The sequence below is a fragment of the Gobius niger genome (assembly GCF_951799975.1).
Source record: "Gobius niger genome assembly, chromosome: 20".
NCBI lineage: Eukaryota > Metazoa > Chordata > Actinopteri > Gobiiformes > Gobiidae > Gobius > Gobius niger.
The window spans coordinates 24,381,357-24,398,501 of NC_136871.1; the positions used below are offsets into that span (position 1 = coordinate 24,381,357).

A 17,145-nucleotide genomic window follows, 5' to 3' on the forward strand; every position below is an offset into this window, starting at 1 on the left:
CCTTGTCATTTGGTAAAATTGTGCAATTATTTTTCCATTAGCGCAAATGAGGAGTTCTGGTCATCGCTATGGTAACGCTATGAAACATATGACAAGGGTTTCATTGACTTTTTTGATTGGAACGACCAAATCTCTGCCAAACTACATTTTTACTCTTTAAATGTTCAATTTATTATCCACAGCATCACACTTCTTTCTTTTTTTTTACATTTCAGAGCAAAAGGAAAAATGTGTTTTCTGATTGCTTATCTGATAGAGTTTTTAAAAAATGTATAGTTTTGATACTCTCCACAACCAGACTAATTGTTACATTGCTCGCCTTCTAAAAACAACACTTGTCCTACATTAATTGTACTCAAACTGCAATAAAGATCATAGTTGGACAGAGTAGCCATCTCTACACACCATGACGTAAGTTTAGATGAAATGCTATTATCGCGAGATTGAACTGAAGACTGAAGAGTGGTCCTAACAAAAACAAAACTCTTCTCAGAGACCTGTTCCACCCAGCAGTATTGTGCTACAGACGAGCACATGAAAGTCCTGGGTTCAAATCCCAGGCCTTTGTTGATTTTTTCTGTGTGGTTTTGTCCCATATTTAGGTGCTCTATGTGTTTCAGGTTCCTATACAGCCTATAGGCCAGTGTAACGCCTCATTTAAAAAGCTAAGACCTACAAAACCAATTAAGCTCCTTCCTCGTTTTGATTGTCACATTTTCATCACGTTTTCATTGCTTTTTTTGGACATGTTTTGGTCACTTTTTTGTGGCTTGATCACAGTTACATTACACAAGACAAAAAACTGAAACGCGGCAAAAAAAAAAGCAATAAAATGTGACAAAAACTTGACGAAATTGTGATGACAAAAACAAGGATGAATCTTGGATGCGTTTTGCAGGTCTTAGTTTTCAAATGGGGTGTTACTCTGGAATATGGGCTGTAAACTCTCTCCAGTCAAGAAGCTTTTAGATTTGGGTAAACCTGGAGAAAATGTGCCTGGTTAAGGCGTTTAAGTCTTAAGTCAACGAAAAAAAATCTCCAGCATCAAATCAATGTTTCAGTGTCTGTGGCATTCCAAAAAAAGTGATGTGCCAGTTCAAATGTTTAACAAAATGAACAGAGTGCATACAATTGAGCTCCTGGGCCGGTAATTTCATGGAATGGAATATTTGATTTTTCCCCCTAAAGTCCTTAACTTTGACCGATGAGAAGAGCTTTCCTGTGCAATAATCATCAGAAGATTCATACTATTCATACATCAAATAAATACCTGAACAACAAATAAAAATCGCCATGTTGTGCGAGTGAGCCGCACCTACAGTAAATGTAGGTCGCATCTGAAGCGAGCGCTTTAAAAGGAAGGAGACAGCCCCATCCCCGGCTTCACCTTCAAGCCCTCAGTCAACACAACAACACGCGTGTGGCTCCTGCACACGGCTGCCGAGATAACCGCCTCAACCCCAAACTGCTTACTGTAAGAGGATTGGCTGCCGACACAACCATTTTAATTCATGATAAACATAAATGAGATTTCACAAACTCTCAATTTCACTGTCTCCTAATGGGAAGCCTCCAGGCAGACAGAGCGAGGGGGGGAGGGTCAGAGCAGAGGGCGCTTCCTACAACAGACCGGCATCGACGCATTCTTCTATGTTGTGATTAGGGCTGTGTGTGATTCAACAAAACGTGCACTACACTGCAGAACACGTTTGGAATATGAGGATGTAGACAAAAGGGTGTAGGTGATTTTAGGCACACATCTGGATATAACGGCACAATCCGCATTCTGCATTTTTTCCAATGGTATCATTTTATCTCATATATATTTATGATATATTTTTACATTTAAAGGAATGGGCCACCGTTTTTTCCATACTGGGATATGTTCTTACCTGAGCTTAGACGAGTTGATGCGTACCTGTCTGGTCTTTGTGCGTGTGCTCAGTCACGCACAATGACCAAAGATGTTGTTAGCATTTAGCCTCTCCCAGCATATTCCTATGGATCCAAACGGGGGTGAAGTTGGAAGCGACCAAGCTCTTCCACGTTTTCCCTATTTAAATACGGTTACGTGAGCAGTTCACAGTAACTACTAAACACTCCTAAAGAATTCTGACGATATTACCGCGCAGACGTCAAAGTGCTCCTATGGTGTTATTATGGTGTTACCCCCTTTTATCCGCTTAGAAAATCGACATGTTTAATTTTGTGTTACTATACTTGGATCATGTAACTACTCACGTAACCGTATTTAAAGCAGTACTAAGTAACTCTTCCCCCTAGAGGCCATAAGCGCAACTGCAGGTGTAGTAGCAAGTTACGATTTTTTAACTTATTAATTGTCTTGGAGAGTAAATACTACGCTGACAGGAAAGGCGAAGGGAGAGAGGGATACTGTGCATCCAATTGTACAATGGAAATATTTTTTTTTCACTCAAACTTGGCTGTAAATACTGTTTAAAGTGACGATAGCCCGCAGTTAGCTTTGCCCGTTAGCATGTTAGCTTCTTCTTCGTGATTCCATTAGTGTGTATTGCTTTCTCCGCACCGGTGGCAGTCAAGTTGCAAACATGGTTTTCTGGCCAGAGACACCAGGGGGAGATGAAAGACCCCCCAATCATCCCATAAACACTTGTATTACCCCCACAGGGACCATGGAAAGGATTTATTAAGGTAAACACGTTACTTAGTACTGCTTTAAATAGGAGAAACATGGAAAAGCTTGGTCGCTTCTAACTTCACCCCCGTTTGGGTCCATAGGAATATGCTACAAGGAGCTAAATGCTAACAACATCTTGTTGCGTGACTGAGCGCACGCGTAAAGACCGGACAGGTACGCATCAACTCGTCTAAGCTCAGGTAAGAACATATCTCAGTATGGAAAAATAGTGGCCTGTTCCTTCAAGACATGTTCAAAAGCATTCAATTTCAGAAAAGACTGAAATCTGCTAAGGAGGAGCAACATGAAAGAAAAGTTTGTAGATTTTGTCTTTGTCATTGTAGTTTTGTAAATAAAAGCAAACCCCATCATACAGAAAAGCAACATATAATTTTACCTAAACTGCTTTGAAATGCCATTGACTCATGTCCCAAGTGTAGCTGAGACTCTAAGCCCAAATACACAAAGATAGGTTTAGTCCAAAGTGTTTTTGTTGAAGATTTTAGACAAAAAGAAAACAACATATTTACATTTCTTTACAATATCACCCACACACATGTTCACAGGACGATGCTTTTGTGCTTCAGGGCAAGTGCGTGGAAAGCATGTTAAGATCCATCTATGTGCACGTGTGTGTGGTTGAGACAATAGTGCTAGCATGTCGGCGCTGCTAGCTGCACTGGCTCTTTCTTGCGTGCGTTTACGCCTCTGGTCAGGCGCGGCGAGCTAAAGGAGGAGACAGGAGACCGCTGTATAGTGAGATGCCCCTGGGCCAGGTCAATCCCAGCCGCTCACTAGACCTGCACTGCTGGACTAAACTCATCCATAATTAAAGACAAAGAGCAGCAGCGCAGAGTAGCCTCGGCGCCGCACATGGCAACGCATTAATTGATGTTTGTTTAAAAAAAAAAGACAGAATAGAAAAGAAAAAAAAAAAAAAAAAAAGACGAGCCCGTGCGTGTAATGTAACGCCAGCCCGGGGCATAGTTTATTAATAAAGGATAAAGGAACTCACTTCATAACAAGGAAAACGAAGCGGCGTGGACGAGCAGTTACATAAAGTCCAATACAAAGTCCTACTGGTTTCCCCGTGTGTCACAGCATGGGGTCAAGGACAGGGAGGAAGCAAGGACGTTTCATTGGAAAGTTGAATTAAGTGGCAATGACGGGAGTAAGATTATTGAGCTGAACAACTAGGAAAATGATAACCACTTCATCACCATCATTGCAATATCCTGAGTAAGTATAAACTGCTCAGTTTTGACAATCTCATTTTATACAATAATCTAAGAACTATATTCAAAATCACCAATAACGCAGCTCCACCACCACTGAAGAACTTTGTCAGACTTAGTTCTGAGCAAAATACAAGAGCTACTCGATCCACTGCAAACAAAAACTGTGTCATACCAAAAAGATCGTCGGCCTTTGCACAATGTGCCTTCTCGTTTCGCTCCATTAAACAGTGGAACGAACTTCCAGACAGTTTGAAACTGTCTATGGATTTTAATAGTTTTACTAGAAATTTGAAAATTTACATTTTAGATCATCAGTCATGTCAGCATTAATGAATGTATTGTAAACCATAGAGATTGTTTAGTTTTGTTGTTGTTGTGTGTACACTTTTAGGAAAAGCATAGAATGTATTTTATACAGTGATGATATTATTGTAGATTGGATTTATAGATTGTAATTGTAATGCTTTATGTTCACACCTGTCCAGGGACTGCGGATGGAAAATAGCTGCTGAGCTAAATCTGGTACAAACCATCTCCTCTTGTAAAGACTAATGGTTCTGTACATTGTCCCTGTTTCAATAAATAAAAAAAAAAAAAAAATAAAAAAAAAAAAAAAAAATAATAATAATAATAATAATAATAATAATTAAAGCCGCAAGCGGCATTTAGAGGCCCTCGCGAGCAGCGTTGGCCGGTTGGCGCACGCCGTCGCACGCCACCGCAACAACCGGGGGGCGCTGCCGCGCCCTACGTGGTTTTGAAATCGCTGCCACCCTCGGTCGAGTTTATAAAAGAGCAAAGGCAAGAAATGCGCCTTCGGCGCCAGATCACGCGATATTTCCCAAAATGGCCGACTCTGTGTGGGTTGCCTAGCAACCACGTAATGTACTTTTTCGTTCGGAACGTCACGACGAAGGTGTGTACCAATTTTGGTTTGGCTACGCCAAACTTTATTTCGGGTCGTTGCCATGGCAACACGGTGGGAAAATGGGCGTAGTCATAATTTACTTTTTGATCGAGGTCACGTGACGGATGTTTGTGCTAAATTTTATTTGTCTACGACAAAGTTTACTTTTTTTCCCCATTAATTTTTATTCGGTGCTCTGCAGGGGGCGCTATAGCGCCCATTTTCAAAATTCCTATATCAAAACATCCGGGGCCGACGACTCGACCAACGATTCAAGTTTCACTAAAATCGGCCAAAGTATGTGCGAGTTATGACTCTTCGAAGGCGACGGCGAACGCCAAAAATGAACGCCAAATTCATGGCGTTGCCATGACAAAACCGGAAATCCTATTAGAAAGTTTTTAATAACTTTTAATGCCCCACATGTGTAGATGATCTGGAGCGACCGAGGAGTCGCTGCGTTCAACGCCCTAGGACGAGTTCGTTCAAATGCGAGGACACGAAAAGGCGCCTTCGGCGCCAGGTCGCTCTTCTGGCCAATATGGCCGCCATACAGATGGTTGCCTAGCAACCGCGTAATATGTTTTTTTTTCCGGCTTCATGCGACCAATCACTGTGCCGAATTTTTTTCGTCTACGACGAACAAAAATTTTCGGGGTTTTCGGGATTTTGGGGGGTCTGGCCATAGGCCGCAATGTTAACGCCGTTTTCCCAGGGGGCGCTAACGCGCCATTTTTTGGAATTTTTGAAATTTGGAGATGTGAAGTTTTTTCTTTTCACCAAATTGAATTTTGGGCAAAAATTCAGGACTTTTCGTCGGTGGGAAAGTGGATTTCTGGGGGAGAGGAAAAATAATAATAATAATAATAATAAGAAAAAGAAAAACTCTTACAATAACAATATAGCGCCGCCTGCGGCGGCCCATATTTATATCATCGGAAAGGTCTCACGTCCAGTAACCCACCCGTAAGGTTCATTGTCAAATACGAGCGCGTTGCGCTCGTATTTTACCACTTCTTTGTCAATATTTCTTAATGCGTTTTTTTTTCAGATTTTTATGCGAGCAACAACAAATATGCCGCTTTCGCGGCAAACACCTATATCATTGGATAGGCCTCGATGCCCTGAATCACTCTAGTAGGGTTTTGGGCATTGGGAAGTGGCCATGGTCGATGACGAGCGCGTTGCGCTCGTCATCGACTACTTTCTTGTCAATGTTGCGCCTTCACTGGATTTTCCACCTTTTTTCACACGAGCAGTTACAAATGTGCCGCTTTCGCGGCAAATACCTATATTACCAGATAGGCCTCAATGCCCTGAGTCACTCTAGTAGGGTTTTAGGGACTGTTTTAGGGCCATAGTCGATGACGAGCGCGTTGCGCTCGTCATCGACTACTTTCCTGTCAATGTTGCGCCTTGCCTGGATTTTTCACCTTTTTTCATGCGAGCAGTTACAAATGTGCCGCTTTCGCGGCACACGCCTATTTCACCGGACAGGGCGTGGTGCCGGGGTCCCCCCTATTACTGTCTAATGCATGGGGAGCGCTCCGCGCTCTGTTTCTTGAGCGCTGCGCGCTCTTTACGGGACGTGCGCTACGCGCACGTCTTTCTTCAGTGCGCTCCGCGCACTGCCGTACAATTACAATAGGCCCGAGCCCTGCCAGGCCGCTCGGGCCTAATAATAATAATAATAATAATAATAATAATAATAATAATAATAATAATAATAATAATAATAATAATAATAATAATAATAATAATAATAATACAATTTCTGACTAAACACTTCCTGTAACATTAAATTTGCATGGTCAAAATTCACCATTTTGTTAGTAAAAGGCGACATCTATAGAGAAAGATTGGCCAAGACATTGTTCAAACAGTAAATAAAACGGCAGAGGAACAAAACTTGACTACTCATTTTAAAGGTGATGGAACATTGCTCTAACTGAGAAGTCAATGAGGTTTGGACAATCCTGATCATTGTTTCCCCAAAAGTAAGAAGTTGAGTAAAGTGGAGGTGACGGAGCAAGGACACTGACCCGTTCTCCGGAGCGCGGCCTCTTCTTGGGTCGCGTGGGCAGCGAGTCTTCTTTTGGGTTGGTGTCAATGGCCCAATAAGAACCCTGAAAAGAACAGACAAACAAGAGTGACTTACTGTTTACATGCACACGCCCCAAGTGTCCCGATTTAAGGAACAAACTGAGGGCACGATTTTGGGAAAACATCGACAGTTATAATGGGTATGTATTGTGGTGTTGATTAAATCCCCAAACTAATGTATAGTCAACAACGGAAAACTCCTGTACGACTGAGAGCGTACACAAGAAAAATTCACACGCGTAGGTCTAAGTTACATTTTAAGACACTGCACATTAACAAGAGTTACTTCAAGTATAGTATTTGCCCCATTACGGAGGGCAGTTTGGTTCTTAAAGACTTTTTGAACGTATCTCCATCACTACCTTACACTTTGTTGGTTAAAAAAATGCAATATTGATCTAAAACGTCAAAAACAAAATATCCAATAGTTTCACTTCTTGATCCACCGAGTGATCAACCAAAAGCCCCTCCCACCCTCCTGCTCCATTTCGGGGGGAAAAAACAAAACACTCCTCGACCAAGCGGCTGCAGTGAAGCTATGGCGAGTGTTTTTACTCTGCGATGACAGGATTAAGCTTAGCAAGAGATCGAGAGGTGAGGAAATCATTTGCTGAATATGTAGGACGTCAGGAGAGGCTTTTTTGCGCTTTAGACTGAGGGAGGCTGAGCGCTATTGTCTCACAGCAAGAAGGTCCTGGGTGCGTTGCCCGGGCAGTGCGGGCCTGTCTGTGTGGAGTTTGTATGTTCCTAGTTTATTTCTAGAGCACTTTACACCGACACTTGGCAGGTTTCCTCCGGTTTCCACAAGATCAATCAAAAACATGCACAACAGCTTAATCCTGGAGATCTGGAGATGGACCCCTGGGCACTGCACTGGGTCAAATGCAAAGAACAAATTTCTCTACAGACACAATTTTTCACCTTAATCTTTACTCTTGAATAGCCACTGGTGAAGATGTAAAGATTACTCAAAGATGTGGCTCGAAACACAACTCCAGGTATTTTTTGGATGAGAAAACATTGTAAATAGTGCTCAAGACAGAGCAATGTAGTGCTCAAGACAGAGCGAGTCCAAACAAGACTTAAAAATAGTGCTCAAGACAGAGCGAAATAGTGCTCAAGACAGAGCGAGTCAAAACAAGACTTAAAAATAGTGTTCAAGACAGAGCGAGTCAAAACAAGACTTAAAAATAGTGCTCAAGACAGGGTGAAACAGTGCTCAAGACAGAGCGAGTCAAAACAAGACTTAAAAATGGTGCTCAAGACAGAGCGAGTCAAAACAAGACTTAAAAATAGTGCTCAAGACAGGGTGAAATAGTGCTCAAGACAGAGCGAGTCAAAACAAGACTTAAAAATAGTGTTCAAGACAGAGCGAGTCAAAACAAGACTTAAAAATAGTGCTCAAGACAGGGTGAAACAGTGCTCAAGACAGAGCGAGTCAAAACAAGACTTAAAAATGGTGCTCAAGACAGGGTGAAATAGTGCTCAAGACAGAGCGAGTCAAAACAAGACTTAAAAATGGTGCTCAAGACAGGGTGAAATAGTGCTCAAGACAGAGCGAGTCAAAACAAGACTTAAAAATAGTGCTCAAGACAGAGCAAATCTAAACAAGACTTAAAAATGCATATAACTGAAAGTATTTTATCTACACTCTTGCCTCTTGCTGTAATTGATTAATTCTATGTTGATGTTTCTATTGACTGTATTTGTTTTCTTATATTTATGCAACTGTGAAGCACTTTGAATTGCCTTGTGTATGAATTGTGCTCTACAAATAAACTTGCCTTGCCTTGCCTAACATTGGTAAAAAAAAATCTCTTAAACATCCATCTTGAATAACACCCCCCTTGTAGAAAGAGGAGATATTCATTTGAACGCCGAGTTGACAGCCAGTGCATCAGCAAACGGCGTGTGGGTTTTGCCTTTACGGGGTTCGTCCGGTGAGATGTGCTGCTGGAGGTAAAACACTAAGCCTTTCCTGAAGCTGTATTTCCTCAGCCTCAGGTGCTCTGGTCCGGTTTGCCCACTCTTTAAAAAAAACAACAGGAAAAACCAGGTCTAAAGAGTCAGGGGTGGAGGCAAACCAAGAAGAGAAAGAGAGTGTTTTTTAGCCCGGCTTAAGGGCCGCAACAGGCAATTCCACCAACACCAGACTGCATTATTTATCTTTGCATTTAATTTATTTTTCAATGGTCGGTCTGCTTCCTTCTCCAACAGTAGCTTGCAGTTGTTCAAAATTAGATTCTCTTACCCTAAGGCCTGTAAGTTTTGAAATCACTTTTGAATATTTCATGCAACCCCTGATAAAATCTCAATTGTCAGGAGAAAGTGAGATCAGGACCTCTAAAATTACTTCCTTAGCTGAGAGAATAATTGATATTTCCATAAGAAATCCAGCAGCAGGAGCAAACTGTAGCGCACGTATAAATGAAGCTCTGCTAACACAATACAGTTCCCTTGTTATAGCAGGGTCTTCTAAAGGCTTTTTACTGGTGGAATAAAAAAAAGCAAGCGTTGGCCTATATTTGTCTTGGGGTTAAAATTATCACTTTTAATATGAGCAAGGCTTCGGGGTCAATTAACATTTTTCCCACAGAGGGCGGAGTAATCGCAGCACAATTAAGCAAAGATGAAGAAAAATCTTGTTGTAAGAGAAAGCAGGAGGACTACGCCTCATTATGCGCGGCACAAAAAGCTCCGGACAGTGATACGCAAGTGGGAAAAACGCACGCATTTCAAGGGTTAAACGCAGAGCTAGTGTTGGGGAAATAAGCAGAGAAGGAAGGCACTATAAGGCAGAGCGGCATTTCTTTTAATTAGGAGGGAAGAAGACTTAAAGTTAACCCTCTTGGGAGAGCAGTTTGTGCGATTGCCGACACCCACCCCCAGAGACTATACAAGAGAAAAACACATGAAAAAACTCACTGAATTATTCACAAATGTATACTGCGATATAGAGAGGAGACGCTGGCAAAGTGTGGTCCATGAGGCCGGGGGCAACAGCCGAACAAAAGGCTCCTATGGTCCGAAAAACAAAGGCGGCCAAAGCGATTTTTGAAGATTGTGTTAGATGACCGGGTATGCTAAAATACTGGAGATGGGCCGCTCTTCTGAGGAGAAGAATTTACGTGTCTGTTGGATAAAAGGTTGCGTTGGGTTGAGAGAGGGGTGAAGGAGGCCGTATATGAGAGATCGGTGCGCCCGGAGCTCAACGGGAGGACGTGGAGGACTCAAGCACCAGCTGTCAAACTACCACCAGGGACAGAGCTGTTCGAAGGTGGTAATTTACCATCCACGGCCGCCAGACCATGTGTGCAGTGAGTGGAAACCCTTACGGAAAAAAACTGCCATAAGGATGCTGTCTGGACTGAGAGTGAAGCGTTGCCTCGGGTCAAGAAATGTCCAGTTCTCTTGTTTTAGCCTCTCACCACCCGCCTTAAAGGAACAGGCCACCGTTTTCTACATACTGAGATATGTTCTTACCTGAGCTTAGACGAGTTGATGCGTACCTGTCTGGTCTTTGTGCGTGCGCTCAGTCGCGCACAATGACCAAAGGTGTTGCTAGCATTTGGCCTCTCCCAGCATACTTAGGTGAAGTTGGAAGCTGCCACGCTCTTCCACGGGCACACACAAAGACCAGACAGGTACACATCAACTCGTCTAAGCTCAGGCAAGAACATCGTCTCCAGTTCGACTTTACCCAAATCTAAAAGCTTGTTGGCTGGAGAGCAACAGTGCAATGCGTTACATTGTTGGCGCGGTTTTATCACATTTCTGAAGCGATTTTGTCGTGTTTTGGTTTCTTTCTTTTGGTCACTTTTTTGTTGTGTTGGTCACTTTTTGGTTGCTTTGGTCACTTTTTTGTTGCTTTGGTCACTTAGTTGTTGCTTTGGTCACTTTGTTGTTGCTTTGGTCACTTTGTTGCGTTATTGTTGCTTTTCTGGCACGTTTTTCGTTTCCTTTAGTTGCTGCTTTCTTGTGTTTTCATCACGTTTGTGCCACTCTTGTCACATTTTTGCTGCGTTTTCATCCTCGCGATTTTGCCGCTTTGTTCAAGACGCTTTTAGATTTGGGTCAAGCCAAACTGGAGAAAATGTGCTTGGTTCAGGTGGGGGTTCAGAGGTTAACCTTACAAGAAGAACAACCGAAGCAGAAAAGATGGTGCTATACATTACTGAGAGTTTGGGCCAATCTACTCCACATCCATATAAACTTCAGTCATTTTGTGTCCATTTAATAATACTGGATCAATGACCTTTTCTATTACACAGTTGTGTGGTTGTTTTTAACCAAAAGTGCAGAAAAACACCAAACTGACATCGGCCTGCCTGACGGGAAAAACAGAAACTTATCTCAACAGCAAAACCGTACATTTTAAAAAGAGGAATGGAAGAGGGGAAAATGGTTTACATAGTTTGACAGTTTTGCAATACACCATGCAATCCATTCACAGGTTTCACGCGCATTACGTTTTTTTTGGATGGCATTTTGAGGACAATCGAAAAGATAGAACCGCGCTTTGAATCGTCTATTCCTATGGCAACCGTCCTAATGTTACTTGAAGCCCAGAATGAATATTAAAACTTGAAAAGGTTGACCACTCTGGTTTTCTCTGCCGACAACCAGACATAAAACTAATAAACCTCTTGCTTGTTAATTAAGAAAACCAAAAAAATATAACCTGTGCGTCATGCAGCTCGACACAATATCGATAGAATCTTGACCAAACCAGCTTCCTACTCTCCCAAGGTAGACATCAAGCTAAAAACGGTGCGTCTCCCCCGTCTCGCCAATTATATGTTGATTAATAAAGGTAATCTTGCTTCCTGAGGTGCTCCTGTCATCTCTTACAGATCTGCGGCGGAGACAGACAGCAGCGGCATGCCTCTCCTATCTCCTCCAAGCAGCAGCTCTCATATTCCTGCCACATTACAATATTGATGCAACATATCAAGAGCGGCGCGCGCCTCTTTGAAGTTGTCTTGGGGGGGGGGGGAGGGAGGGAGTGAGGAAAATTCCAAATTAAACATTAAGGATGCGAGCGTGTTGGCCGTGCATTTGGAATGGGGATCCATACAGCAATAGATTATTTTGTATTTAGTGGAGCAGCTCCCAGGAGTGTCAATATCAGAGGATTACAGCAAAACATGAAATTAGCATTCAGTCCCCATCCGCGACGCTACCTCTCCTCCTCGCGTGTGTCTGTGTGAGTGCGTAATTATTTGTACGCTTCCCTTAGCATATGTAGCGTATGCTCCAACAGCGCCCAGGATGAGATCTGGGTTAGGCTGCATATGGTTAGATCTATACGCAAGTGCGCCATCCTACTAAATATAGGCCCCGCAGGCTCCGGCAGCCCCAGCTACCCACAGGATCAGAGGATGCGCTACTTATCAGGTTGATGTCGCCGGAGATTGTGGGCTAAATGATGCTGAAAGAAAGCAACTGTGGGTGCTCCAACTGAGACTAAAATGTCAAATTAACATGTTGGACCGCGTGTCCTTTAGCAGAAGAATAATACAAGTGACTGAGAGCTGAGCGCAGCATAAAGGAGACTGATTATTTCTCCTGGTCCCAACATCCTTCACAGCTCAAGGTGAAAACTCTGCAAATGACTCCCGCACAGTTACAGATGAACAGTCGGTGGCACTGTGTTTAAAACGTTTTTTACTTGAGCTTTAAAAAGGGCTCCATTTACAAAACAATTCAGTGAGCACCGGAGGTTTATAACAGATTACGAGCATGCCATGCATTTCCAGACTGGAAGGGAGCTGGCACTCGCTCAAAAGTAACATTTTTCCAAGATTGAGTGTGATGCAAAACACTGTGTGATTACAGCCAAAGACTAGAGTCAATTATGCCTTTACATTGGCTTTCGGAAAAGCCAATGTTTGCCTTACATTGAAGAGACCTTGGCAGCCTGCCATAATCTAATTAGACCACGACATTGTCTAAAGGAAGCTAATAAATGCATTAAAGGCCTGGAACACGGTATAGGATGTAAACAGCGTTTGTCCGCTAATGCGATGGTGAGCAGTTCCATCTCCGCTCCCATGCGTGTGCAGTGTCCTTGCCTAAGACGTTTCACTTATAAACCCTGGCAAAGTCGAAACTAAACTTTCTTTTCAAACCCCAGTTGTAATGTCTGTTTATTAAATTACATAAATCAGCAATAGCTTCATGAATCAGAGTTGACATTAGAGCAGGGCGATATGGCTTAAAATCTATATACGGTATAAAAATAACGATATATTTGACGATATAAGTGACAATGGACAAATTACTTCTAAATCCCAGTCTCACGCCTATTGGGAAGATGAATTCATAAATTTTATTGGGGTTTTTTTAAACGCCACACTATTTTCCTTGCAAATATGAGCAGTTTTCATCCTTTATCTCATGTTACTTTTTAAGCACCTGTCCCCGTGTTCTACAGTCAGTGAGTCAAAAATAATATCACGATAACGATGTGCGATACGATAGGGCGCACCCCTAGTGGACATGGCTTGTGGTTAGTGGGGAATCTCAGGGGAACGATAGGTCCCTTTTTAATTGTAATATGTACATTTTATACCTCGCTTGTGTGAAGTAACCAAGCCTATATACACTGTATCTATTAGCTTCTAACCCGAACCCTACAAGATCAAATCGAAACTGCTGTCTGGGAGCTATGGCTGTATAGGCTCTCAGTCGTACAGGAATTGTCCATCTTCAATGAAAGTTCTTGAGTCGTCTTCTGCACTCTGTAGTTGAAGAGTCAAACGTTTCACGATAAATTCACAATATCGAGCTGCTCGGACTGTCACGATAAATACTATATCGACTTATTCAATAAATAACAGATAAACGATACATTTTTGGGCTCGATATTAATCGTCCGTACATTTATTAGCATTTCCCCCATTCTTCCTTTGTAAAACTTAGATTTTTCACTGAATTGATTTCAATATATTTCAGGTTTATTGCTGCTTGTGTGGTATTTTAGGAGATGCTGAGGCCCTTTTAGAACTAAGGTTTACTGTCATTTTTATGCCTGAGAGTTGAGTCAATAAAATCCTTTATCGCAATACTTTCCTGACTCTATATCGAGCTTCAAATTTGTTATCTTGACAGGCCTACGAGCAGCAGTTTTTGCTACTTTTACTTACTTTTTACTTTTGGTTTCTTGACATTGGAGACATACAGTACAAGATGTAGTATATATCCTCAATGTAAAGAAACTGCTCCTGTTGAAAAATAATTTCATCATCGTTATCGAGAAAGTCCCCAAATAAATAGATTTTCATTTTTTATTCATTTTTGTCAATATCGGCCACCGCTATTCACAAGTCACTGTGATTGGGTAAAACACTGACTCTAGTAATAAAAAGCAGTGGACACAACATGGACAGTGTTCTGGCCCAGTTACAAACAAACAATGAAAAGGTTTAAAACATGTGGAGGTTTTGTTTCTTTCAAAAACAGTGAATGGCCCATAGTTCCAGTACATAGGCCCTGTCCTCATCCCATGACATGACAAATCTGGAACGTCATCAATTCAATTCAAATATGTGCAGCCCGTCCATGTATGTGGAATGAGTTGTATGTCTCACCTTTCCCGGGTCGTCTTTGGAGCGAGGCACTTTGAGAAAACACTTGTTCAGTGACAGATTGTGCCGTATCGAGTTCTGTGGAGACAAAACAGACACCGATCATGAGGCGAGCGCTCGTCCGTCAAAAAATCAAATTACAACAAACAAATCAATAACGGGGGGGAATTTGGTGAACAACAGTGGCCGGCTCCATGTCTTCTAGAACTGGAAGTCTAGTACTTATATGCGCATGCGGAAACTCAATCTATGGCAGCGTCTGTCAACATGTTTTATCAACGTCAATCGCGGGGGCTGCATTCCAGTTGAACAAAACATATCAGATTCTGCAGTGTACCAAAAATAGGAGCCAGGAGGGATCCCGCAGTGGGACGATTTGAGAGAGCAGGCAGTAATATTAATTAATGCTTCAGCGTGCTTCTGTGGGGGCTGTAAATAAATTATGCAGATCACCAGAAAGTTAACTCATCACAAGCCACTCCACTGATATGAAGAGGATGAGATGGAAGCACCAGATTTTTTTTTTTTTTGGGAGGGGGGGGGGACAAAAAAAAAAGACTGCAAGTAGCCACTAAGGGCTTAGACATAGTGATGCTCGAAACCAGGGGTTAACCAGCCATAGTGAGCTGGAGTTTGGCCAGGCAAGAGCTATCCACACGTCGCGCCTCTCCACTTTATGGAGTGGTGTTGACAGATGGCCACAGTAAAAAGGCAGGAGGATTCTCTGATGGGCCCCATTGGAAAGAGTGAAAGAGAGGGAGGGGAAGGAGAGAGTGAGAGAGACCCGAGTGCTAGAGACGGGAGCGGCTTGTTCAACACTATAGGCAATTATCCCACAGGAGGGACCATAATGACAGACTCATTGTAATGCTGTCAATCTCACTGCTTAAATCACTCGGAAATGCCAATGCGATCTGCCAATTCGCGAAAAGTGGAAGGAAGCTATAGTCGGGTGATTCTGTTTTCGTGCGCCAAGAAAGGTATAGGAGGAATCTGAACCAAAATGGATCGCTCTGAAACATCATCTCTAAAGGTAAGACTTGAAAGTGACACATTAAACACAATCATATTTAAGAAGTGACCCAGCTTTCTTTAGTTTGGCCATTTTTGTGGTGTTTCTAATTTCACTTCCTTATTGGACGCTGACAGGAAGTGACATGGATAGAGGCAAAACCATTTTTAAACTGTTGCCGTGCCAACCGTGTTCAGTCAATGAGGAAATGAGTCAAACTGCTGTGGAACTTTACCTTTTTGTCACTTCCTGTCAGCAGCTTAAAAGGGGGCTAGATGCAAGTTAGTCGTTTTATGTTCACTACTGCCACCTCAGGTCTTGTGCGTAACTACAGGTTCTATATTAAACTCGGGCATGACGGCACACCCGAATTAACACCTTTTTGAGTGACAGTGCAGGATTTTAGAGGCAGTTGTGGTGAACAGGTCTGAGCACTGGAACATGTAGGGCAGGAGTGTCCAAAGTGCGGCCCTCAGACCAATTTTTGGTTGCCCTCTGCCTTTTTGCTGAATCGGGACACATCATCAGAGATAGTCCTTTTTATTTGAAATGTAATAATTCCACACAATTCTAACCAAACAACTAACCTTTTGCTGTGAGACAGAGCTGGCATGAAGGTTTTGAGCAGAAATAAAGGTGTGGGGCGCAATTTGAACCTCTGCTAGTCAAAGGTTTTGCGGCACTAACCACCAATCTATGGCCCTTCACCCTGTGTACGCTTCAGTATGCGGCCCCACAGGAAAAAAAGTTTGGACACCCCTGATGTAGGGGGATGAAAATACTTAGTTTTAACATTTTTAAACTCCGTATAGTCCCTTTAACAACAGATTTTATCCATATTTCAGAATGTTGTCATAAAAGAACATAAAATCAGGGGTCAGGGATTTTACGGTGTCTTTTCCAGAATCCCCCATTGGACAAGTAGAAAACTGAACCCACAAATGTGCATCCCACTTTCCCACCAACCTTGTTAATGTTCAAACGCTGCCATAATGCAAAAGATAAACAACATGTGATCTTCCCTGTTCCTATGACTTGTTCTCCAACCAAGTTAAAAGCGCGACATGAGTTCAAGATGAATAAACCAAAGGCACTTGAGCAGTGACGCAGCGCATGGCGACAAAAGATATGACCCGGGAAGGCGAGTCCTATGGGTTACTGTAAAACGCCACACACACACACTTAAGTGCTTGAAACATTCTTACTTGACTTGCCCACTTTGTTGCGTCTAAGTGTTTTGCCCATTCCGGTGCCAGGCAGCGCGGACGGCCCGAGTCGCAGACATAGCAGTGGCTGTGTCCATTAACGGCCTTGCACTATAGGCCTAAATCATTGATACAGTCGGGGGTCCGGGCATGCTGCTACTTTAGAAGTTTACTTTTTAATGAACTCTTGCCTGCCAGCTTTAGCTAGCATTTTCCCTGACAGCCCATGCCATACAGTACAATACGTCAGACGTATACTAGACGTAGATTCAACAAAAAAGGAAAGAAGAAGAAGAAGAAGAAGAGGAAACTATTCCATGGTCATTTGTGGTGGAAGACACAAATCAGAGCTAAAGTATAGCGCGAGTTTAACTGTGGCAGCGGGGGCAGGAAAGCAAAACTGATGACTGTGACAGCATTTGCACTTGATAA

At 42.6% G+C, this 17,145-nt stretch overlaps 1 protein-coding gene across 2 annotated transcripts in view; it reads right to left on the bottom strand.

The window, feature by feature from the left end:
* Window positions 1-17,145, bottom strand: part of foxj3 (forkhead box J3) — a 120,530-nt gene that overhangs the window by 22,769 nt on the left and 80,616 nt on the right. For both annotated transcript variants that reach the window (XM_079579523.1, XM_079579524.1), the window contains exons 3-4: window positions 14,500-14,574; window positions 6,847-6,930 (exon numbers count right to left, since the gene is read on the bottom strand). In XM_079579523.1, the coding sequence (XP_079435649.1) occupies window positions 6,847-6,930; window positions 14,500-14,574 (159 nt within the window). The remainder of the gene's footprint in view (window positions 1-6,846; window positions 6,931-14,499; window positions 14,575-17,145) is intronic.